The sequence below is a fragment of the Macaca fascicularis genome, chromosome 19, assembly GCF_037993035.2.
Source record: "Macaca fascicularis isolate 582-1 chromosome 19, T2T-MFA8v1.1".
NCBI lineage: Eukaryota > Metazoa > Chordata > Mammalia > Primates > Cercopithecidae > Macaca > Macaca fascicularis.
In genome coordinates, this window is record NC_088393.1 from 12794984 (window position 1) to 12820979 (window position 25996).

General features: G+C 47.4%; 2 protein-coding genes across 12 annotated transcripts in view; both read right to left on the reverse strand.

The window, feature by feature from the left end:
• The window catches only part of LOC102128900 (uncharacterized), a 200982-nt gene that overhangs the window by 167311 nt on the left and 7675 nt on the right, over nt 1–25996 (reverse strand). The window lies entirely within an intron of this gene.
• The window catches only part of LOC102128527 (uncharacterized), an 83007-nt gene that overhangs the window by 49317 nt on the left and 7694 nt on the right, over nt 1–25996 (reverse strand). For 8 of the 11 annotated variants that reach the window (XR_012428431.1, XR_012428432.1, XM_074026017.1 and 5 more), the window contains exon 1: nt 1716–1892. Coding sequence is in view for 5 of the 11 variants with exons in the window: in XM_074026017.1 (XP_073882118.1) it covers nt 1716–1718 (3 nt within the window). In the remaining 6 variants the exon portion in view is untranslated. Of the gene's footprint in view, nt 1–1715; nt 1893–22849; nt 23847–25297; nt 25359–25996 lie in introns of those variants that run through there. The other 3 variants (XM_045379791.2, XM_074026013.1, XM_045379796.2) reach the window with 2 other exon arrangements.

Consider the following 25996-nt stretch of genomic DNA (forward strand, 5'->3'; position numbering starts at 1 on the left):
TTACAGGCACCTGCCACCATGCCCGGCTAATTTTTGTATTTTCAGTAGAGACAGGGTTTCACCATGTTGGCCAGGGTGGTCTTGAACTCCTGACGTCAGGTGATCCTCTCACCTCAGCCTCCCAAAGTGCTGGGATTATAGGCATGAGCCACCGCGCCCAGTCCAGGGGTTAGCTTTTTACAGGAATGATATACCTGAAGATTCATCCCACCCCAGGGCATCCACCTGGTCCTTTGGGAGGCCCCACCCCAACACCTCAGACTGTCCTCTGGGAAGAGTGACCCAAGGGCTGACATCCACTAGGCCCTCCATGAGATTGGCAGCTTCCAGCATTTAGGGTAGCCCCAGAAAGTTTCATAACACAGGGCCTGGAAAGATACAGGGTGGGCTGAGGTCACATCACCCTGTAAAGGACATTCTGATAAGGCATCAGTGCCTAGGGGAGATAAAAGAGGCACAAAGGTTTGTTATTTTTTGTTTTTTTTTTTTTTTTTTTTTTTTTTACAGCAGAGTGTCAGGTGGTTATTCTCTTCTTCCTTACATGTTAAATGTTAAGGAACAAAATAAATCCTTTTAAAAAGAGCCACACATTGCTATCTGAAAACAAATGACAAAATTCTGTGTCTATTTGAAATATCATCTTGGGACAAAGGGTTCATAATGTTACTGGGAATTGAGGAGTGAAGTTAGCATATAGAAGGCTCTGGAAACCGCATATAGAAGGCTCTGGAAACCAAAAAATTTACTGTTAACCCCAAGAGGAGTTAGGATGAAGGGACAGGTCTCTGAGACCCTGATGCTCATATCTTTGAAAGGCTCGGAGGGGAAATGGTCGCCCTCGGAAAGAAAGAAGGGTCTGAAGACCACAGAGACCACAGCAGGAACTGTGTTTGTGTCTGGTTTGTGCCTAGCGACCCTCCCGTCTTCACCAAGCAGCCTCCTCACCGGGTTCACAGGAACTGTGAGCCAGGCTGGAGGCGAGATTGCAGTTAGATATTAAACAGGTGCCCTCAGCCCCGCTGCCTCACGGGGCCGCCTCCCTGAGAGTCAGGTCATAGCAGACGCTGACCGCCGGTTTCCCCACTGTGCCTGGGGATAAGATCTCTGAGAGTTGCTCAAGAGTCGTCTAAGTTCTTTCTCAGATCTTGAATACCAGCGGAAAGGCTGGCGCCGAGCAGGCTGAAAACCCCACAAGGGAGCCCACTCAGCAGGAGAATGCGGTTTCTTCACCTCCAGTTCCAGGACTCACCCCTCACTTCTGCACCAACCAGCGACCACACATCCCAACCACCCCAGTCCAGACCCCTAAACACCCCATCCCCAAACGTCTCACGGAGGCGGATCTAGGGTGTCCTCTCCTATTAAACTGTTTCTGCTGCAGCCCTCGGCGTCCGGCTGCAATGACACGGGCCGCGAGCCTGTGCCGGTTCCGCCGCACAATAGGGGGAGACGCGGGGCTATGGGCGTGGAGCTGCCCAGAGAGGGGGGCCGGGGCCGCTGTCGCCGCTCAGGGACGGGACAGGACGCCCGGGGTCCCGGCTGCCGGCCCAGCCCCACCCTGCATCCAAAGGAACCGAGGACCGAGGTGCACAGGGGGGCTCGGGTCCCAGACCCCAAAGACGCTGCGGGGAGGCCCGGGTCCCGCCACAGCCGGTTCCGACTGGTTCCGACCAGTCTTTCGCCCTGCCTCAGGACGCCGAGCCCCGCACACTCACCATTTCCCGGCTGTGCGGTGTCCCGGGTCCTCCCAACTCCTCCCGTAGCCAGGGTAGGTCCCAGCGCGACAGAAGCCACCACAGATGTCCCAGGGCGTCTCTCAGTGACAGAACACGGAACAGAGGTCACCAGGGTGAAGAGGCCACTAGCTCCTAGAACGTCACACCCTCCTCTCCGCAGCGGCCCTGATTGACAGTTCTCAGGAACCTGCCCGCGACTCTGATTGGATAGTACTCCAGGTCCCGCCTCCTGGGCACTGAGTGACAGGGGAAGCCATCTCACAATGCTGAGTGCAGCCGGATGAACAGGTTCCAGACCCAGCCCCTGGCAGGGCGGGCTTCCTCCCTGCGCTATGACCCGACCCGTCCCGGGGAACATTTGCCTTAAAGCGGAATTTCCTATCTGTACTCAGTGGGCCCTTTTTGCTTCTTCCTCCTGAACAATTGTGTGCAAGGAATCCCAGTCTCACTGTCTACTGGAGCCATCCCTTGGCCTCAGAGCAGGAGGGCAGCCGAGGCCACACTGGTCACACTGCAGCAGTGGGGGACGGAGGTGGAGTCGGGGGGCTGATGTTCTCCAGGGACCAGGAATTTGGGATGAGGCTGTCTCCTGCAAGATCAAGCCTTTTTCCCCGCTATGAGCGCTGGACGGGTTCTTTCTGCGCTCTACGCAAATAAATACCACGGTATTGCAGTTAAAAAAAAAAAAAAAAAAAAAAAGTTTAATAAACGCTAGGCCAGCTACGATACGTGGGAGACGGAGTTACTACTCAAATTATTCTCATCCAAGGTCCGTAGGTAGGGGTTTTTCAAGGGCAGTTTGGGGCAAAGGGTGGAGGTGGCTAGACTTACTACTGACTGGTTGGAGTGGGGATGAAATCATTGGGGATGGAATCTGTCCTCTTGGCCGGGCACAGTGGCTCACCCCTGTAATCCCAATACTTTGGGAGGCCGAAGTGGGAGGATCGCTTGAGGCCAGTAGTTCAAGACCAGCCTGGGCATAGAGTGAAACCCCGTCTCTATACTATATTTAAGGGAGGAGACCACCCCTCATATTGTCTTATGCCCAATTTCTGCCTCCAAAGAAAGAAGAAATAAAAACCAAGGCCGGGCGCGGTGGCTCAAGCCTGTAATCCCAGCACTTTGGGAGGCCAAGACGGGCGGATCATGAGGTCAGGAGATCGAGACCATCCTGGCTAACCCGGTGAAACCCCGTCTCTACTAAAAAATACAAAAAACTAGCCGGGCGAGGTGGCGGGCGCCTGTAGTCCCAGCTACTTGGGAGGCTGAGGCAGGAGAATGGCGTGAACCCGGAAGGCGGAGCTTGCAGTGAGCCGAGATCCGGCCACTGCACTCCAGCCTGGGCGACAGTGCCAGACTCTGTCTCAAAAAAAAAAAAAGAAATAACCAAAAGGCAGAGGCCGGGCACGGTGGCTCACGCCTGTAATCCCAGCACTTTGGGAGGCCGAGGCGGGCGGATCACAAGGTCAGGAGATCAAGACCATCCTGGGTAACATGGTGAAACCCCGTCTCTACTAAAAATACAAAAAAATTAGCTGGCCGTGGTGGCGGGCGCCTGTAGTCCCAGCATATTCCCATCAGGTGGATCAGCACCTTATGATGAGGGAGAGACACTGAAGGATTTAACTCTGGGAGCTCAACTTGCCCTCCTGTACCCTGTGCACAGCGTAGAAACACTCTTTCCTTCAAGACTTTAAATGTTAATGACTTAAAAGCTCCAATCAGAAGCTGAAACATTAGGGAATGAATTTGAAAACAAGAGGGTTTTCCCATATTTCTATGAAGCAAAAGTAGGAGACCTAAAACCACCATGAACTGGAAGCTGGAACTAATGGCTAAAAAAGAAAGGAGTCGGCCGGGCGCGGTGGCTCAAGCCTGTAATCCCACCGAGACGGGCGGATCATGAGGTCAGGAGATGGACACCATCCTGGCTAACACAGTGAAACCCCGTCTCTACTAAAAAATGCAAAAAAACTAGCCGGGCGAGTTGGCGGGCGCCTGTGGTCCCAGCTACTCGGGAGGCTGAGGTAGGAGAATGGCGTAAACCCGGGAGGCGGAGCTTGCAGTGAGCTGAGATCTGGCCACTGCACTCCAGCCTGGGCGACAGAGCAAGACTCCGTCTCAAAACAAAAAAAAAAAAAAAAGAAAGGAGTCAAACATCAGGTGTCATTCGATGAAATAAAATCTTCATTCAATTTGTAAAATGGTAGTGTTTCCAGACAGGAAAAATGGGCATGTTTGGAAAATAAGGAAAAAATGATATCTGATTATAACTAACGAATAAATGATACTCTTGCCTTCAAAAATCACACACACGGAGAGAGAGAAAGAGAGATATCCTGTCCTAGCATTTTGGGAGGCCAAGGCAGGCGGATCACAAGGTCAGGAGTTGGAGATCAGCCTGGCCAATATGGTGATCTCGGCTCATTGTAGCCTCCGCCTCCTGGGTTCGAGCAGTTCTCTTGCCTCAGCCTCCCGGGTAGCTGGGACTACAGGCACGTGCCACCACGCCTGGCTAATTTTTTGTATTTTTAGTAGCAACGGGGTTTCACTGTGTTAGCAGACCTCCTGATCTGCCTGCTTCGGCCTCCCAAAGAGCTGGGATTACAGGGGTGAGCCACCGCGCCCAGCCTCCTCATCTTATTCAAACTTTCAGTGACCTTTGACATAGCTGACCATTCTCTTATCTTGAAATACCTGTTCCTGGAGGCTTCCAGGAAAGGACATCAACCTCTTTCTCCTCACACCTTACTGACCCGCTCTCCCTCCTCCTGATATTGGGTAGTGCCTTGGAATTGGGTAGTGCCTACTCTTCTTATGAGCCTTCCTCTTCTGCTTCACTTTGTCCCTCACCCTGAAACCAGGTGATGTCTTCTGTATCTAGGGCTTCACATAACCTTCTTATTCTGACACTTGTCTTTTTTTTTTTTTTTTTTTTTTTTTGACACAGAGTCTCGCTTTGTAACCAGGCTGGAGGGCAGTGGCGCGATTTCGGCTTACTACAACCTCTGCCTCCCGGGTTCAAACGATTCTCCTGCCTCAGCCTCCCAAGTAGTTGGGAATACAGGCATGCACTACCATGCCTAGCTAATTTTTGTATTTTTAGTAGAGACGGGGTTTCACCATGTGGCCAGGATGGTCTCGATCTCTTGACCTCGTGATCCGCCCGCCTCAGCCTCCCAAGGTGCTGGGATTACAGGCGTGAGCCACCACACCCGGCCTGCTTTTCAAAGTTCCATTCAGATCTTTCTTCCAAGCTTTAGACTCCGAGGTCTAATGGCCTACTCAACACCTTCATTCATCTCAAACATATTATGGCCAAACAGAAAACATAACCCTTCACTTCCCCTCCAATCATCTCCCCTGAGCCTTCCTCCTCTGCGTAAGAGGCAGCACCCAGAGGCTATGGACAATAGGACTCACTCTTGACTCTCCTCTCTCCTTCACTCCATCAGCCGCTCTAGAGGAGCTACCTCTGCCTGTGTAGCTCCTAGTCAGGCTTCAGGATTCAATCTGAGCATCAGCCCCACAGAGAAACCTCCCCTATGCTCTCAGACTAGTGTGGGAACCCCCTCTACCATCATACGCTCTTAGACCCACACACTCTACTGCACTGAAGAGTGTTGTAGCTGACCCTTTGTTTTTTGTTTTTTGGCTTTTTGGGTTTTTTTTTTTTTTTTTTTTTTTTTCTTTTAGATGGAGTTTCACTCTTGTTGCCCAGGCTGGAGTGCAATGGCTCGATCTTGGCTCACCGCAACCTCTGCCTCCCGGGTTCAAGCGATTCTCCTGCTTCAGCCTCCCAAGTAGCTAGGATTACAGGCATGTGTCACCACGCCTGGCTCATTTTGTAAATTTTAGTAGAGATGGGGTTTCTTCATGTTGGTTAGGATGGTCTCGAACTCCCAACCTCAGGTTATCCACCCACCTCGACCTCCCAAAGTGCTGGGATTACAGATGTGAGCCACCGTGCCTGGCCTGTAGTTGACCCTTTATGTTTACATCCAGATACCACTAAGTAGTGGGAATGGTGAGGCCTTTCCCTGTCCTCCCTCCCAACTACAAAAATAAAGTTTGTCTAATTAGCTGGGTGTGGTGGCACCTGCCTGTAGTCCCAGCTACTCGGGAGGCTAAGGCAGGATAATTGCTTGAACCTGGAAAGTGAGCCAAGATCGTGCCACTGCACTCCAGCCTGGCGATAGAACAAGAATCTGTCTCCAAAGAAAGAAATAAAGTTTGTCTTCACATCTACACTCTAGATATGCAAACTTCTGTCAACCTCCACCCAAGCCCAGGCCAGCAGAACCTCTCATCCAGCTACTACTATGGCTTTCAAACTGATGTCCCAATGCCACTCTACCATCTATTCTCTGCCTAGGAGCCAGAGCAGACTTCTTTTTGTGAAATGGAGTTTTGCTCTTGTCTCCCAGGCTGGAGTGCAATGGCACAATCTCAGCTCACTACAATCTCCGTCTCCTGGGTTCAAGCAATTCTCCTGCCTCAGCCTCCCCGGTAACTGGGGTTACAGGTGCACATCACCATGCCCAGCTCATTTTTTTGTATTTTTATATTTTTTGTATTTTTAGTAGAGATGGGGTTTCACCATGTTGGCCAGGCTTGTCTCGAACTCCTGACCTCAGGTGATCCACCTGCCTTGGCCTCCCAAAGTGCTGGGATTACAGATGTGAGCCAGCCTAAACAGACTTCCTAATGAAAAACCAAACACCACTTCTCTGCTCAAAATCCAATCAAAGTCCTTAACATGGCCCACCAGGCCCCATGGGATCTGTTCCCTGTCTGCATATCTAACCCTATCTATTATTACTTCAGCACTCTTAAGTTTTGTCCACTGACCAGCAGCATGGATGACACCTGGAAGTGAGTTAGAAATGCAGAGGATCAGGTCTTATGCATGAGCTGCTTTAAAATTGTGCAAGTAAGGATCCTTTGAAAGATGACATTTTGGTATTTGTTGTGACTTTCCATCGATGCTATGGCAGGTACTGAATATCCCCGCCAAACTGAACGGTGTGGCCCATCTCTGTCTCACATGGCCTATAATGTCTTTTGGCCCTTTCAAAGGATCCTTACTTGCACAATTTTAAAACCAGGTTGGGATGGTGGCTCATGCCTGTAATCCCAGCACTTTGGAAGGCTGACTTGGGTGGATCACCTGAGGTCAAGAGCTCCAGACCAGCCTGGACAATGCGTTGAAATGCAATCTCTACTAAAAGTACAAAAATTAGCTGGGCCTGGTGGCACATGCCTGTAGTCCCAGCTACTCAGGAGGCTGAGGCAGGAGAATCGCTTGAACCTGGGAGGTGGAGGTTGCAGTGAGCCAAGATCGCACCACTGCACAACAGGCTGGGTGATAAAGAGAGACTCTGTCTCAAAAACAAAACAAAACAAAAAACCCATATGAAAACTAAACCTGGCTGGATACGGTGGCTCATGCCTGTAATACAAGCACTTTGGGAGGCCAAGGCGGGCGGATCATGAGGTCAGGAGATGGAGACCATCCTGGCCAACAGGCCAAAACCCTGTCTCTACTAAAAATACAAAAATTACCTGGGTGTGGTGGTGCACGCCTGTAATGCAGCTACTCAGGAAGCTGAGGCAGGAGAATTGCTTGCACCTGGGAGGTGGAGATTGCAGTGAGCCGAGATTGCATCATTGCACTCCAGGCTGGCGACAGAGCAAGACTCCATCTCAAAAAAAAAAACAAAACGTAGTTGCCGATTAGAAGTACACTTCAATCAGGCTGGGCATGGTGGCTCACGCCTGTATTCCCAGCACTTTGGGGGGCCAAAGCTGGCAGATCACTTGAGGTCGGCAATTCAAGACCAGCCTAATTAACACGGAGAAACCCTGTCTCTACTAAAAATACAAAAATTAGCCAGGCCTGATGGCATATACCTGTAATCCCAGCACTTGGGAGGGGGTTAGGAGAATCGCTTGAACCCAAGAGGTGGAGGTTGCAGTGAGCAGAGATTGCACCAGCCTGGGCAACAAGAGCAAAACTCCATCTCTCTCTCTCTCTCTCCATATATATGTATAGATATATACATACATGTATAGATGTGTGTATATATGTATATATAAACATATATATGTAAACATATATATACACACATATATATATAAATAGAAGTACATTTCAATCAATGTAATGAACTAAAAGAATACAAAATAAAAGGAAAACTTTTATTAACTGATTTCACCAAAAAACACTACCTGTTCAACTCATGAACCTTTATGTAAGGAAAATTTAGAGAATTTTCTTACCTCAATGTGCTTTTTTCCTGAAAGTAAGATATATGAATCCATAGTCTAGATCCACTTTAGGCATGGGGCACTAATAAAGACAATAGAGTGATACATTTTATAAACTTTCTTTTCTGATTTAAATTTTCTGGCATATTTTTCATGATTTAATTTGAATCAGATTTTCCTAATTACTCACCTTTATAGCATTTCTAGCCAGTGGGGGTTGAGATGAGAAAGCTTCAATCCATCAAAATTATATACATAGCAATGGAAGAGACACTTAGGTCATTTCATCAGGAGTGTATGCAGATAGATGATGTACATGAAATTAGTCCCATTCCTCTGAAATGTTTATATATGTTTTGTGTGTTTGTTTGTTTGTTTTGAGATGGAGTTTCACTCTGTCACCCAGGCTGGAGTGCAGTGGTACAATCTCGGCTCACTGCAAACTCCACCTCCCAGGTTCACGCCATTCTCCTGCCTCAGCCTCCCAAGTAGGTGGGACTACAGGCGCCCGCCACCACGCCTGGCTAATTTTTTGTGTTTTTAGTAGAGACAGGGTTTCACCGTGTTAGCCAGGATGGTCTTGATATTCTGACCTCCGCCCGCCTTGGCCTCCCAGAGTGCTGGGATTACAGGCATGAGCCATCGTGCCCAGCCGAAATGTTTATATATTTGTAAGATGTAATTTTAATTTAGTACTATATGGTATATGTTGGTTGTATATATAGTGTATGTTCATTCACTCCATAAGCAGCAAATTGACTCCTTCCCAAGTTTTAATAGTTTTCTAATAGTTTAAATTTTTTTCCTTTAGTTTCCCAAGTAAACTAAATATCTCCAATCACTGTATTTGTTTCTTCCATCCTATTCTTCATATTATTTACTTATTTGAGACAGCGTCTCGCTGTGTTATCCAAGCTGGAGTGCAGTGGCGCCATCTCAGCTCACTGCAACCTCCGCCTCCCAAGTTCAAGCGATTCTCTTGCTTCAGCCTCCTGAGTAGCTGGGACTACAGACATGTGCCACCACATCCGGGTAATTTTTTGTATTTCTAGCAGAGACAGGGTTTCACCGTGTCAGCTAGGATGGTCTCAATCTCCTGACCTCATGATCCGCCTGCCTCGGCCTCCCAAAGTGCTGGGATTACAGGCATGAGCCATGACGCCTGGCCTTTTTTTTTTTTTTTTTTTTTTTGAGACAGGGTCTTGCTCTGTCACCCAGGCTGGAGTGCATTGGCCCAATCATAGGTCACTACAACCTCCTACTCCTGAGCTCAAGCGATCCTCCTACCTGAGTCTCCCAAATAGCTGGACTATAGGTGCATGCCATCATGCTCAGCTCATTTTCTTCTTTCTCTCTTTTTTTGGTAGGGCTGGTTCTTTCTATGTCGCCCAGGCTATTCTCCAACTACTGGCCTCAAACGATCTTCCCACCTCGACTTTCCAAAATGCTGGAATTACAGACATGAGCCACCACACTGGTTTCTTCACTTTTTTTTTTTTTTTGGCATTAAGTTACACAGACTACCATAATGATAAAATAATTGAAGGGAAATAGATTTTTTATTTTTATTTATCTATTTTTTTTTTAGACAGGGCCTTCCTCTATTACCCAGGCTGGAGTGCAGTGGCATGATCAGGGCTCACCGCAACCTCTGCCTCCTGGGCTCAAGTGTTCCTTCCATCTCAGCTTCCCAAGTAGCTGGGACTACAGGTGCATGCTACAATGCCCAGCTAAATTTTGTTTTTATTATTTTTTCTTTTTTTAGAGACACGGTTTTGCCATGTTGCCTAGGCTGGAATACCTGCTTTTACTTAGGTAATTGTCCTCGTTTCAGTAGAAGCCTCTCACGCACCAGTTCCTCATCACACTGCTCTCCAAAACATACTTTAACCAAGAATCCTATATGTAGCAAAGCTCACATTCAAAATGAAAGGCAAAACAAAGGAGTTTCTAGGTTTAGAAATATACATATTGAGGCCGAGCATGGTGGTGCATGCCTGTAGTCCCAGCCCTACTCTGGAGGCTTAGGTAGAGACAGGGTTTCACCATGTTGACCAGGACGGTCTTGAGTTCTTGACCTCATGACCTGCCCGCCTCGGTCTCCCAAAGTACTGGGATTACAGGCGTGAGCCACCAAGCCTGGCCAGGGATTAGCTTTTTAGAAGAGGATACCAAAGGAATCCTTCCACTACAGGGCAACCAGCTGCTCCCTTGAGAGGCCCCACCCCCACATCTCAGGCTGTCCTCTGGGAGGAGTGACCCAGGATCTGACATTCACTAGACCTCCAAGAGACTTGGACTCTGTGGGCATCTTGGGACAGCCCTAGACGGTTCTGAAACCCAAGCCCAGGAAAAGATAGAGGGGTAGGCTGAAGTCATATCACCCTGCAACATTTCTAAAGGGAAACCTCAACCCAAATACATTATCAGAAGGTGTGTGTGCCTAGGGAAGATGAAGGAGAGACAGATTTTATTTCACCGAAGAGTGTCAGCAGGTTATTGTCTGCTCTCTTCACACGTGAAATGTCCATGAGCACAAACAACACTTTTAAAATGAGCCATACATCGTTAACTGACTACAAAATGGTAAACTATTGCCTCTGTTTGAAATATTGCCAGGCGGTGGGGTGGAGTGGGGAACAAAGAGTTCATAATGTTGCTGTGAATTAAGGAGAGAAAATTAGCCTGGGGAAGGCTCTGGAAACCAAGGGGTTTGCTGCCAGCCCTAGGAGGATTTAGGATGAGGGGACAGGGGTGGATTTGAGACCCTGCTGCCCACATCTCTGGAAGACTCGGAAGGGAAACGGTCACCCTTGAAAAGAAAGAAGGGACTGAGGACCACAGAGACCACAGCTCCTCCCACACACAAACCCCACACAGGAGCCTGCATTCTGCCTGGTGACCCTCTGTTGTCACCGTGCAGCCTCCTCACCGGGTTCACAGGAACTGCGAGCCAGGCTGGAGGCGAGATTGCAGTTAGATATTAACCAGGTGCCCTCAGCCCCTCTGCTTCACGGGCCGCTTTCCTGAGACTCAGGTCATAGCAGACGCTGACCGCCGGCTTCCTCATCGTGCCTGGGGATAAGATTTCTGAGAGCTGTTCAAGAGTCTCAGATCCTGAATTGCAGCGGAAAGGCTGGCGCCAACCAGGCTGAAGACCCCACAAGGGAGCCCACTCAGCAGGAGAATGTGGGTTCTTCACCTCCAGTCCCAGGAGTCACCCCTCACTTCCCCATCAACCAGCGACCCCACACCCCAGCCGCCCCTGTCCACACCCCCAAACACCCCATCCCCAAACCTCTCAGGAGGGCAGATCTGGGGTGTCCTCCACTCTCCCGCTATTAAACTGTTTCTGCTGCAGCCCCCCAGTGCCTCGGGCCGCGGACCTGTGTGGGTCACAGCCGCACAATCTGGGGCGACGCGGCGCTGCGGACGCGGAGCTGCTCAGGGAGGGCGCCAGGGCCGCGGTCGCCTGGCAAGGAGGTGAGTAGGCGGACTCGGATCCGCAGACCCGGGAGTAGCCACGGGGAGGCTTGGGTCCGCTGGGAGACTTGGGTCCCGTCACAGCCGGTTCCGGCCAGCCCCTCCCCACAGCCTAGGGACGCTTGACCACGCACACTCATTTCCAGGCTTCCGCGGTATCCTGAGCCCTCTCCGCCTCCCACAGCCAGGTCCAGTGGGACACAGACTGCTATATAACTAACAGGGGCAGATCTCAGCTAGACCCGGGAACTGGAGTGCAGGGATGCGGCTTCCTCCCTGCGCTGTGACCTGACCCCTCCCAGGGCACCTTTGTATTGAAGCCGAATTTCCTTTCTGTACGCAATGGTCCCTTTCAGGTTCTTCCTCCTGGACAGGGACTCACAAATTCGTGCAGGGAGTTCCAGACCCATTGTCCAGTGGGAGCCCAGGCCGCACAGGCCACACTGCAGCAGAAGGGAGTGTGGAGTCCTAATTAGGGAGGCGGAGCCGGGCTGACAGGAGCAGGGAAAACAAAAAGAGAAAGCAGGTAAGCTCTAAGTTTGCCTTTTTTCATGGTCCAAGACACATAGCCTGCCTGTGCAAACGACTCACAATCTTCCTCCGCCCAGCTATCACCAGACACCTCAGCTGATAGAAAATTGCAACCTTGCAAGGTTGCAGTTAGCTCACTGCAACCTTGGCATTATCAGTACTGCACAAAGCCCTCTTCAGCTCACAGCACAAGCACCGTTCTGTAAAATCCCCAGCAAGCCTTTGTTTCCTGGCAGTCAACTCCTTTCTTGCTGACTTGCCTGTTGCATCCTTGCAAAATATTTTTCTGCTTTCACTAATGAACCTGCCTTTCTTTATCTACAACGGTTTGGGTAAATTCTTTTTACTGCCTGTGTGGCACTGGCCCCAGATATTCGCCACCAGTGACAGGAAGGGCCAGTGTCATCCAGGCATCAGAAATGTGGGATGAGGCTGCTGGCAACAGGCCTAGGCCTTTCTCCGACCTTATTTCTCAATCTACTAATTTTCAACTCTGAAAATAAAAACATGCCAACAACAAAATAAAATTGTTAAATGTACAGAAAAACTGGAATTATATGGCAGCAATTTCCTATAAGGAATCAAAAAAGAACAGAAAAAAAAAAACCAGGAACTAGCTCAGATAAGTAGCCTGCAGCACTTACATTTCACAGGCAAATCCCCATTTAGGAGGCGAAATATATTCCCAAGCTTGGGAGTGTAAATGGAAAAGTGATAGAGGAAGATCTCATCGATTTAGAGGTTTCTTTTGACAAGGCTGAGGATGCCTCAGGAAAAGAAAAACACAAGTCGCAGTCACAGTAGATCTGTGTCTTGTGCTTTTTCCAGAGAGGGTTTTGGGACTTAAATATTTAAAGAGGAAAGCAAGGGCAGGAGGGGAAGGAGAACAGGAAAAAAAAAAAAAAAAAAAAAAAAGGTGGGAGTAGGCCAGGCGTGGTGGCTCATGCCTGTAATCCCAGCACTTTGGGAGGCCGAGGTGGGAGGATCAAGAGGTCAAGAGATCGAGACCATGTTGGCCAACATGGTGAAACCCCATCTCTACTAAAAATACAAAAATTAGCTAGGCGTGGTGGCACGTGCTTGTAGTCCCAGCTACTCAGGAGGTTGAGGCACGAGAATCGCTTGAACCCGGGAGGTGGAGATTGCAGTGAGCCGAGACCGTACCACCGCACTCCAGCCTTGCAACAGAGCAAGACTCCATCTCAAAAAAAAAAAGAAAAAAAAAGGTGGGGGTACGCAATTGGTCACATTCATCTGAGGCTCTGATTAGTGCTTTGTGGACCTACATTGTACATGTGGAAAGAAAGAGATGGAGGAGGAGTCACTTTTGCATTCATCACATGCTCATATTTACTTTTTACAGAAGATTAAAGTCAGCATGTGAAATTGTATCTATCTGAGAACAAGAAAGGTAGTTTCTGTGTGACTCATTTCCCAACCTTAACTTTCCCTTTGGCATAATGAGGTTTGGGTCCTGAGATTCTGTTTTCCTTTCACAGAAAGCCAGACTCTGACTACTGTAATGGAGTCTCCGAGTGGATCAGAACCTGCTGATGAAACAGGGACACTTAAAGGTTTAATGCTGGGAGCTCACCATGCCCTCCTGTTTTCTCTCCAGGGTGTGGAAACACTCTCTCCTTCAAGATCTTCTTTTCCACCAGCAGGAAACTCACCTAAAGTCAGTTTAAGGTACTGACCTACATAGACTGTCAAATTCCTAACCTCTTTCTCCACAAGGCAATCCAATGGGTCTTTGTCAAAGTCTGACCTTCACAGATTTTCCTGATATCTAGAAATTACAGTCTGACTCCATTGACTCTGTGCATGCCCAAACCAACACACCTGAGCATGCTGAGACCTCCTGTATTTACAAAATATGGTCAGGTTAAAATACTCTGTCTGGGCCAGGCGCGGTGGCTCATGCCTGTAATCCTAGCACTTTGGGAGGTCTAGGCGGGCGGATCACCTGAGGTCAGGAGTTTGAGACCAGGCTAACCAACATGGAGCAACCCCATCTCAACTGAAAATACAAACTTAGCCAGTCATGGTGGCACGTGCCTGTAATCCCAGCTACTTGGGAGGAGAATTGCTTGAACCTGGGAGGCGGAGGTTGCAGTGAGCCGAGATTGTGCCATTGCACTCCAGCCTGGGCAACATGAGCAAAACTCTGTCTCAAAAAAAAAAAAAAAAAAAATTCTGTCTATATTCTCAATAAGCAGGTAGTGTGACAGGTTAGGGAGGACAGAAAAAAATAAAACTGGATGCAAAACTTACCCATGATATCACAGCCTTATGCTGGAAGATGGCAGTTTCTTTTTCTTTTCTTTTTTTTTTTTGAGACAGGGTCTCATTCCCTCACCTAGGCTGGAGGGCAGTGGTATGATCCTGGCTCACTGCAGCCTTGACCTCTGGAGCACAGGTGATCCTCCCACTTCAGCCTCCTGAGTAGCTGGGACTACAGGTGCCCGCCACCACACCCAGCTAATTTTTTGTATTTTTTGTAGAGCCGGGGTTTTGCCATGTTACCCAGGATGGTCTCAAACTCTTGGACTCAAGGGATCCACCCACCTCGGCCTCCCAAGGTGCTGGGATTACAGGCGTGAACCACTACGCCCAGCCTGGAAGATGGTTTCTAATGAATTTAATTCAATGATTTAGAGAGCCAAAGATGGATTCACCCGGTGCCAGTTAGACTGCTCAAAAGGGAAAGCTATTTATACAATGCACAACTGTCCAGAAAACGATCCCAAGGCACCCAGATTTACAACCTCAGAAAGGACAGAACCCCCTAGGTGCATCTACATGTGAATCTCCATCCAGCTTTCAAGGGCTCTGCAGCTTCTCAGAATCCACACTCCTGGGGCTGTTCTGAGCAGCTTGAGGCCACCAGCAGGGAAGGGAGGGCTGCCCAGGAAACCCTAAAGGGAGCTCCATTTCCCTCCCTTTGCAGGCTCCAAACTGGTCTCAATATGGAGTCACTGGCCTCAGGTTCTGCTGCCCACTCCAGGTAGCTGGGGTTCAGACAGCAATACCCCAAAAATAAGGCCTCAGAAGCAGGACAGAAGCAAAAGTTTTTCTCTGAATCTCTCCTACCCTCCTGTCTCTCAGTCCCATTCTCCTCAGAGGCTAGCCATAGAAACTAGAATCCCTCTTCCCCGGGATGGGTCAGAGAAATTGGAACCCCTAGGCCAGGCATGGTGACTCACTCCTGTAATCCCAGCACTTTGGGAGGCAGAGGCGGGCAAATCACCTAAGGTCGGGAGTTTGAGACGAGGCAGGTGAACATGGAGAAACACCATTATCTATTAAAAATACAAAATTAGTTGGGTGTGGTGGCACACGCCTGTAATCCCAGCTACTCGGGAGGCTGAAGCAGGAGAATCGCTCGAACTGGGGAGGCGGAGGTTGCAGTGAGCCGAGATAGCGCCATTGCACTCCAGCCTGGACAAGAGCAAAACTCTGTCTCAAAAAAAAAAAAAAAAAAAAAGAAATTGGAACCCCCTTTCCCCAAAGCTGGCCATAACTCCTAAACATATTATTCTAACTTTCCTTCTGCCATTCTATGTAAAAATTGGGCATAATTTATCTGGCCTATGTTGTTTGACTGTAGGTCATAAGACCCCTATTCCAGAAAGGGTCTTGCCCCATACCCAGAATGCAGGAATGTATGCTCAGAAAGCCCAAGAAGAATCTAGGCAGGCAGGCCTTGCTGGGTTCCCCTACTTAGTTAACTAGCATTAAATCATACCATTTTTGTCCAATCATTTTTTTTTTTTTTTCTTTTGAGACGGAGTCTTGCTCTGTCGCCCATGCTGGAGTGCAGTGGCACGATCTCAGCTCACTGCAACCTCCACCTCCCTGGTTCAAGTGATTCTCTTGCCTCAGCCTCCCAAGCAGCCGGGACTACAGATGCCCGCCACCATGCCCAGCTAATTTTTGTATTTTTAGTAGAGACAGGGTTTCACTATGTTGGCCAGGCTGGTCTCAAACTCCTGACCTCGTGATCTCCCCATCTCGGCCTCCCAAAGTGCTGGGATTATAGGCATGAACCACCGTGCCCAGCCTTGTCCAATCATATTTCTATATGGCTGTCCATACTTTGCTAAACATAAGAACAAATATGTACAATTTCCCCTGCATCTCTGGGTCTTCATTCTGAAAGCTCCTGTGTATACACAACGAATACATTCTGTATGCCTTTTTTTGAATTCATCTTCCTTTTGTTAATCGATTTTTCAGAAAACATGAGAAGCTAAAGGGGAACTTTGCCCATGGCCCCTGCAAGGTTATTCACCTGCCTCTTACCAACACTAGGAAGTTAAATGAGACAAAGACCCTCAATCCCGCTGTTTGAATAAGAAACCAGCAGAGTCCGAGGTTTCCTCTTATGTTTATATGTAAAATAGAGGAAGAAAACTCTAAAAGATCTTATATGCATTTAAAAAGTAGGCTGGGCCAGGCACAGTGGCTCACGCCTGTAATCCCAGCACTTTGGCAGACCAAGGTGGGCGGATCACCTGACGTCAGGAGTTCGAGACCAGCCTGGCCAACATGGCGAAACCCCATCTCTACTAAAAATACAAAAATTAGGCTGGGCACAGTGGCTCATGCCTGTAATCCCAGCACTTTGGAAAGCCGAGGAGGGCAGATCACCTGAGGTCTGGAGCCTGACCAACATGGAGAAACCGTCTCTACTAAAAATACAAAATTAGCCGGGTGTGGTGGCACAAGCCTGTAATCCCAGCTACTTGGGAATGCTGAGGCAGGAGAATCGCTTGAACCCGGGAGGCAGAGGTTGTGGTGAGCCAAGACTGTGCCACTGCACTCCAGCCTGGGCAACACAGTGAGACTCTGTCTCAAAAAACAAATAAACAAACCTGGGAAATAATTGTTCCTTTGAGAAAACAAACATGCTAGCAAACTATTATTTTATTGGTAACAAAGTTATGTAAAACACTAATCAAACATAAACTCTCTCCTTTTTCCTGTATCTCAGCAGCTCCCTGACCTTCAAAATTTGTGGTTCTCAGCATGAGCATGTGCTCTATGCCTCAACCCCATCCCCTTCACCAGTGACCCATCCAATCATTTCTGCAGCTAAACCCTAAGCACTGTGTAAATACCTTTTCCTTGTAAGCAGTCCAACTGGCCCAGGTTGAATCCACTTGTGGCTCTCTCATGTCCATGTCCCTTGATTTGAATAATTCATTTGAAATCATCTTCCAATATAGGCTGTAGTATCTTGGGTAAAGACCGCCATCTATTTTATTTGCTTCTGTTCTCCCTAACCTGTGTCACTACCTGCTCACTGAGGGTACAGTCAGAATATTCTAAGCTGACCATCACCCTGCTGTAAATACTGGAGGTCTCGGCCAGGTGAGGTGGCTCATGGCTATAATCCCAGCACTTTGAGAGGCTGAGGCAGGCGGATCACAAGGTCAAGAGATCGAGACCATCCTGGCTAACATGCTGAAACTCCGTCTCTACTAAAAATACAAAAAATCAGCCGGGCGTGGTGGCGGGCGCCTGTAGTCCCAGCTACTCGGGAGACTGAGACAAGAGAATCCCTTGAACCCGGGAGGCGGAGCTTGCAGTGAGGCAAGATTGCATCACTGCACTCCAGCCTGGGTGACAAAGTGAGACTCCGTCTCAAAAAAATAAAATATAAAAAATAAAATAAAATAAATAAAATAAAAAATACTGGTCTCAGCACAACCCTGGGAAGTCCACACCCTAGAAAGAATGTGTGAATATTAATCCCACCCTTACTACAACATGAAACTTTTTATTTTTCTTACTGGAAAATGGCTAAAAACAGTTTATTGGAGGACTTTTTAAATTTTTATTTTATTTTATTTTATTTTTTTTTTGAGACGGAGTCTCACTGTGTCTCCCAGGCTGGAGTGCAGTAGCGTGATCTCGGCTCACTGCAAGCTCCGCCTCCCGGGTTCACGCCATTCTCCCGCCTCAGCCTCCCAAGTAGCTGAGACTACAGGTGCCCGCCACCACGCCCGGCTAGTTTTTTTTTGTATTTTTAGTAGAGACGGGGTTTCACCATGTTAGCCAGGATAGTCTCGATCTCCTGACCTCGTGATCCACCCGCCTCGGCCTCCCAAAGTGCTGGGATTACAGGCTTGAGCCACCGCGCCCGGCCAACTTTTTTTATTTTTAAAGAGCTGAGGTCTCACTCCGTGGCCCAGGCTGGAGTGCAGTGGTGTCATCACAGCTTACCGTAACCTGAAACTCCTGGGCTCAAGTGATTTTCCCAGCTCAGCCTTCCAAACAGCTGGAGGACTTTTATACAGGAGAATATAGATAGAAGTAAAGGAAACTCAGTTTGGTTTCGTGACATAGATGACCACTCTCCCATCTTTAAATACCCTCTCCTGGAGGATTCCGGGAAGGGACACCCAATTCATTCTCCTCCTAAGTCACTGGCCTGCCCAGTCTATTGCAGGCTGCTCCTCCTGCTAACCTCGGAAGTGGACAGTCATTGGTCTCCTGAGCATTTGTCTTCTGCTATACTTTGCCCCTTACCCTGAAACAAGGTGGCCTCGGCTAGACCCAGAGCGTCAAATAGCATCCATATGATAATGTTCTCAAAATTTCATTGAGATCTTTTTCTCAGGCTCCAGATCCAATACTCTGGTCAACACTTCGCTTGTTTGACTCAAACATGCCATGAGTGATTACAAAACATAACCCTTCATTTCCCCTACAATCATCTCCCCTGGCCTCGCTCCTCTGAGTGAGGGGCAGCACCCAGGGGCTCTGAAAATAAGACTCATAGTTGACTCTCTTCTTTCCTTTGCTCCATCAGAAATCCTTTGGGAGCTGCCCCTGCCTGTGTAAATCCTAGTCAACCTTCAGGTTTGGTTTTGTTTTGTTTTGTTTTTAGACGAAGTCTCACTCTTTCGCCCAGGCTGGAGTCCAGTGGCGTGATCTCAGCTCACTGAAACCTCCACCTCCCAGATTCAAGCCATTCTCCTGCCTCAGCCTCCCATGTAGCTGGGATTACAAGCATGTGCAACCATGCCTGGCTAAGTTTTGTATTTTTTAGTAGGAACAGGGTTTCACCATGTTGGCCAGGTTGGTCTGGTCTGGAATTCTGGACCTCAAGCGATCAGCCCACCTCAGCCTCCCAAAGTGTTGGAATTATAGGTGTGAGCCATCGCACCCGGCCACCTTCAGGCTTTGAGAATTAGTCCCACTGGGGAAGCCTCCCGTAACCTCTCAGACTAGTGTGAGAACCCTTTCTACCATCATATTTTAGAGCCACACACTCTTCTCTACTGCACTGAAGACAATCACCACTGATCCTCTGTTTATATCCAGAACTGCTAAATAGTGGGATTGATGGGGCCTTTCCCCACCCTGGAACCTGGCTCCAAAAACACAGCTTGGGTTCATAACTAGACTTCTCAATACACAACCTTCTGTCGATATCCGCTAACATTACCCTAACCCACGCCAGCACAACCTCTCTTGAAACTACAACTACAGCTTTTAAGCTGGTCTCCCAGATCCCCTTTACCATCTATTCTCTGCCCACCAGTAGGAGTAAGCTTCTTCAAACACAAACCAAACATCACCTCTCTGCTCAAAATCCTATAAAAGGCTGGGTGCGATGGCTCATGCCTATAATCCCAGCACTTTAGGAGGCCGAGATGGGCGGATCACAAGGTCAGGAGTTCGAGACCAGCCTGGCCAATACGGTGAAACCCCGTCTCTACTAAAAATACAAAAATTAGCCGGGAATGGTGACAGACAGCTGTAGTGCCAGCTACTCTGGAAGCTGAAGCAGGAGAATCACTTGAATCCAGGAGGCGGAGGTTGCAGTGAGCCGAGATTGCGCCATTGCACTCCAACCTGGATGACAGAGTGAGACTCTGTCTCAAAAAAAAAAAAAAAAAAAAGTGTAACCTATCTTTAAAAGTATAACTTATCCTATAAAACTGTAACCTTACTGCCTGTCTAACCATGTCTTTTATTACCTCTGCACTCTAACTATGTTCCATGGACTAACACGATGACACGTGGGAGAGAGTTAGAAATGCGGACTCTCACACTCCGTCCCTAACCTGCTGAACCAGAAGCTGAATTTGAAGATCCATACTTCCCTGTGAAATTTCAGAAGTGCGTCTTACAAGTTTCCCCCTTAACCTGACCCAGCCATAAGGGTACTGCATATTCCTCACTACTGGGATATTTGAATTAACAGAACATCTCAGGTAGGGGCAGCAAGGGGCTGGGGCTGGAACTGGGAGAGGAGACAAGTGAGACATCCTTAAGAAGATGATGTGGTCAGGGCGAGGCCGCCTTCCCAGCACTGGTATGGCCTGGCCCACTGCTCCTGAAGTGCAGGAATGGCCATTCACGGGAACTGATCAGGAGGATGCATGTGTGGTCAGCAGTGTGCTGAGGCTGTAGCACTTGCACATGGCAACCAATGTGCTCAGTCTGGGATTCAGGGAAGCGTGTGCACTAGCAGGCAGCAAAAGGGTCCCCCTTGTCAGTCAGCCCATCCTGCTCGGGGATGGGCTGAAAGTGATGGACAAGAAGGGTTTTCTTTGCTCCAAGAGGCCAGTGGTAAAGTCACAACAAATACCAACATGTCATGTTTCATAAGCTCTTTAGTATACAGCAATTTTAAAACCATCTAAGAATTAAACATATCTCTGGGCACAGTGGCTCACACTTGCAATCCCAGCACTTTCAGAGGCTGAGGTTGGAGGATTGCTTGAGGCCAGGAGCGAGGGGCCAGCCTGGGCAACATAGTGAGACCTCTATCTCTAAAAAAAAAAAAGAAAAAATTAGCAAGGTGTGGCAGGGTGTGTCTCTAGTTCCAGTTACTTGGGAGGCTGAGGCAAGAGGATGCCTTGAGCCCAGGTTCGAGGTTCCAGTGAGCTATGATCATGCCACTGCACTCTATCCTGGTGACAAAGTGAGACCCTATCTCTAAACAGAAAAATAAAAGAAGAGGCAATTAAAACTATTTGTCTATTAGAAATGCACTTCAATGCTGGGCGCGGTGGCTCACGCCTGTAATACCAACGCTTTGGGAGGCCAAGGCGAGTGGATTACCTGAGGTCACGAGTTCAAGACCAGCCTGGCCAACATGGTGAAACCTCGTCTCTACTAAAAGTACAAAAATTAGCTGGGCGTGGGGGCAGGCACCTGTAATCCCAGCTACTCGGGAGGCTGAAGCAGGAGAATTGCTTGAACCCGGGAGGTGGAGGTTGCAGTGAGCCAAGATCACGCCACTGTACTCCAGCCTGGGCAACAGAGTGAGACTCCATCTCAAAAAAAAAAAAAAAAAAGAAAGAAATATGTAAATATTTTTTATTTTTACAGACAGGATCTCATTCTGTTGCCCATGCTAGAGTGCACTGATGTGATTTGACTCATTGGAACCTCAGCCTCCCAGGCTCAAGCGATCCTCCCACCTTAGCCTCCCTAGTAGCTGGGACTACAGGTACATGCCACCACACTCAGCTAATCTGTGTATCTTTTGTAGAGACAGGGTTTTGCCATGTTACCCAGGCTGGCCTCTAACTCCTGGGCTCAAGTGATCCACCTCCCTTGGACTCCTTAAGTGCTAGGATTACAGATGTGAGTCACTGTGCCTAACCCAAATACGTCTTTTTTAAAAAGGGACTTGCCATGTGTGGATTTAGGTATGCCCAGGGGGTGGTGGCACCAATCTCCTGCACATATTAGGGGATAACTGTATTTGAAAAAAACTGAGGCTAATTAAGGCTTTACTATGTGTTTACATTCATAGGGTTTATCTCCAATGAGAATTATTTCTATCTGAAATGAAATAACATTAAAGAATATTTTCCCACATTTCACACATTTATAGAGTATCTCTCCAGTGAGTCCTTTTATGTCTACGCAAGGACCTGAGAAAATTCAATGCTTTTCTACATTTCTTACATTCATATGACTTCTCTCCAGAGTTAATCCTTTCATGTATTTTTTTTTTTTTTGAGACAGGGTCTGGCTCTGTTGCCCAGGCTGGAGTGCAGTGCGTCTTGGCTCACTGCTACCCCCACCCCTTGGGTTCAAGAGATCTTCCCACCCCAGCCTCCCAAGTAGCTGGGACTACAGGTGCATACAACCACATCTGCTAATTTTTCTATTTTTTGTAGGGACAGAGTTTCACCATTTTGCCCAGGCTAGTCTCAACTTCCTGAGGTCAAGTGATCTGCCCACCCAAAGTGCTGGGATTATAGGCGTGAGCCACTGTGTCCAGCCTCATGTACTTTTAAGTTACCAAAATGACTGAAGGCTTCAAAATGACCAAAGGGAATGGCTTCCTTACATATTTTACACTCACAGGGTTTTTCTGCTCTGTGAGTTGTTATATATTGACAATGGTATTTTTAAAAAATTGATTGCTTTCCCACATTCCTTACATTCATATAGTATCTCTCCAGTGTGAGTTGTTTCATGATTTTGAAAGGAATAAAAATTATGAAAGGCTTTCCCACATTTACATTTATAGGGTTTCTGTCCAGTGTAAGTTTATTCATGATGTCAAAGGGAACTGGAAATATAGAAGACTTTATCATTGTTTACATTCATATTGTTTCTCTCCAGTGAGTCTTTTCATGTCTTTGACATACACTGGGATAAACAAAGGCTTTCCCACATACCTTGCATTTATTCGGCCCATCTCCCGTATGCATTACCATATGTCTTCGAAAGCTTGAGCTATGAGATAACGCTTTCCCACACTGCTTGCATTCATAGGGTTTCTCTCCACTGTGAGACTTTTCGTGTCTCTGACATACACTGGGATAAACAAAGGCTTTCCCACATACCTTGCATTTATGAGGTCCACCTCCAGTGTGCATTATCATGTGTCTTCGAAAGCTTGAGCTATGAGATAACGCTTTCCCACACTGCTTGCATTCATAGGGTTTCTCTCCTGTGTGAATTCGTTCATGATATCGAACTAAACTGGGACGATCAAAGCCTTTCCCACATATCTTACATTTATGAGGTCGATCTCCAGTGTGTCTTTTCATATGTATTTGAAAGCTTCCAAGATGATGAAATGCTTTCCTGCATTGCTTACACTCATAGGGTTTCTCTGCACTGTGAGTGGTTTCGTGTCTTCGAAGGGAACTGGAAACACTGAAGGCTTTCCCACATTGTTTACATACATAGGGTTTCTCTCCAGTGTGAGTTCTTTCATGTCTTATACAGGAACTGGAAACAGGCAAGGCCTTAGAACACTGCTTACATTCATACGGTTTCTCCCCAGTGTGGATTCTCTCATGTCTTAGATAGGAACTGTAAAAAGGAAAGGCTTTAGAACACTGCTTACATTTATATGGTTTCTCTCCAGTGTGCGTTCTTTCATGCATACGCAATAAACTGGGCCAAAAAAAAGCTTTCCCACACAACTTACATTTGTAAGGTCTGTTTCCACCTTGCACTACCATGTGTCTTCGAAGGTTTCTACGAGAACTGAAGGTTTTTCCACATTCCTTACACTCATAGCGTTTCTTTCCAGTGTGAGGCCTTCCACGCGACGGAAAGGAGTGATGATAACTGAAGGCTTTCCCACGTTGTTTATGTGTATGTGGCTTCTCGCCATATTCCTGATACTCACATGGTTTGTATCCAGCATCAACTCTGATGTGGCTATTAAGGGATAAATGACCCATTATGACTTCTTCACACTCGGTGCTTTGACATGGATCTTCTCCAGGACAAATGCTGTTGTTCACAATACTACCTTGAATCAGGCTAAATGTTTCTCCACATTGACTACTGTCTTTACTTTCACTGAGTCTCTCTAACATATGACATCTATAAAAAATGAGAAGTACGTTACTAAATAGTTGTTTCTAAATGATTTTATGTGTATTAATAGGTATCAGATATACTTTTTCTTTCCTTTTTTTTTTTTTTTTCCTGAGATGGAGTCTTGCTCTGTCACCCAGGCTAGAGTGCAGTGGCATGATCTCGGCTCACTGCAACCTCTTCCTCCCGGGTTCAAGCAATTCTCCTGCCTCAACCTCCCAAGTAGCTGGGATTAGAGGCACACGCCACCACGCCCAGCTAATTTTGTATTTTTAGTAGAGATGGGGTTTCACCATGTTGACCAGGCTGTTCTCAAACTCCTGACCTCATGATCCACCTGCCTTGGCCTCCCAAAGTGCTGGGATTACAGATGTGAGTCACTGCACCTGGTCAGATATACCTTTTTAACATTACCATGCAAAGTGTAGGCTCCATGCCCTGTTTGAACATGAATGAACTGAAGGCTATGCAAGACAACCCAACACCAGCAGGGTTTTTGTGTTTTCTTTTAATTAATTAATTTATTTTTTGAAAGAGGATCTTGCTCTGTCACCCATGCTGGAGTGCAGTAGCAGGATGATGGTTCATGCAGCCTTGACCTCCTGAACTCAAATGATCTACCTACTTCAGCTTCATGAGTAGCTGGAACTATAGGTGTGCACCAACACACTTGGCTAATTTTTTTTTTTTTTTTTTTTTTTTTGAGACGGAGTCTTGCTGTGTCGCCAGGCTGGAGTGCAATGGTGCAATCTTGGCTCACTGCAACCTTCGCCTCCTATGTTCATGCAATTCTCCTGCCTCAGCCTCCCAAGCAACTGGGGTTAAAGGTGCACACCACCATGATCGGCTAACTTTTATACTTTTGTAGAGAAAGGGTTTCGCTATGTTGGCCAGGCTGGTCTCAAACTCCTGACCTCAAGTAATCTGCTCGCCTCAGCCTCCGAAAGTGCTGGGATTACAGGCATGAGCCACCATGTCCAGCCTCATATGTAAATTCTTAGAATATGTTTTAGGAGGAAATTTTTAAAGACTAAATAAATTTAGGCTGGTGCAGTGACTTACGCCTGTAATCCTGGCATTTGGGGAGGCCAAGGCAGGCAGATTGCTTGAGCGCAGGAATTCAAGACCAGCCTGGGAACCATGCCAAAACCCTGTCTCTACAAAAAATACAAAAATTAACCAGGTGTGGTGGTGTGCAGGTGTAGTCCCCGCTACTCAGGAGGCTCTGGTGGGAGGGTCACAAGAACCTGGGAGGTTGAGGCTGCAGTGAGCCAAGATCATATCACTGGACTCCAGCCTGGGCAACAATGCAAGGCCCTGACTAAAAATAATAATAATAATAATTTTAAAAATTAAAAAATAAATTTAAGCTGGGCTTGTTCATTTTGTTTTTAAAATTTCCTTTCATTCTGAGAATCACTTCAGAAACATAACTTTCTCCTGTGAGTGCAAATTACCTTAGATTTCTCCTAGGATTTTTCTTCTGATCTTCAGTATTCTGGCCTTCCCATATCTTTCCTAAAAGGTAGACCCAGAAAATCACTATAAATTATTATAAAATTATATAAAACACTAAGATTTTACGTATTCATCAAACTACAGTTAATTCTGTACAGTTTGGGGGTGGAGGCAGAGTCTCACTCTGTTGCCCAGGCTGGAGTGCACTAGCACGATCTCAGCTCACGGCAACCTCCACCTCCCAGGTTCAAGCGATTCTCCTGCTTCAGCTTCCTGAGTAACTGGGACTACAGGTGCCTGCCACCACACCCAGCTAATTTTTGTATTTTTATTGGAGACGGGGTTTCACCATGTTGGCCAGGCTGGTCTTGAACTCCTGACCTCAAGTGATCTTCCCACCTCGGCCTCCCAAAGTGCTGGGATTAGAAACATGAGCCACTGTACCCGGCCTTACAGTTGATTCTTTAACAACACATGTTTGAACTGCACAGCTCCACCTATATATGAATTTTCTTCAGTCTCTGCTATCCCTAAGACACCAAGATCAATCCCTCCTCTTATTTAGCCTTCTCAATGTAAAGATGAGGATAAAGACCTTCTAATCATCTACCTCCACTTAATGAATAGTAAATATAGTTTCTCTTCTTTATGATTTTCTTATCAGTATTTTCTTTCTCTAGCTCACTTTATTGTGAGAA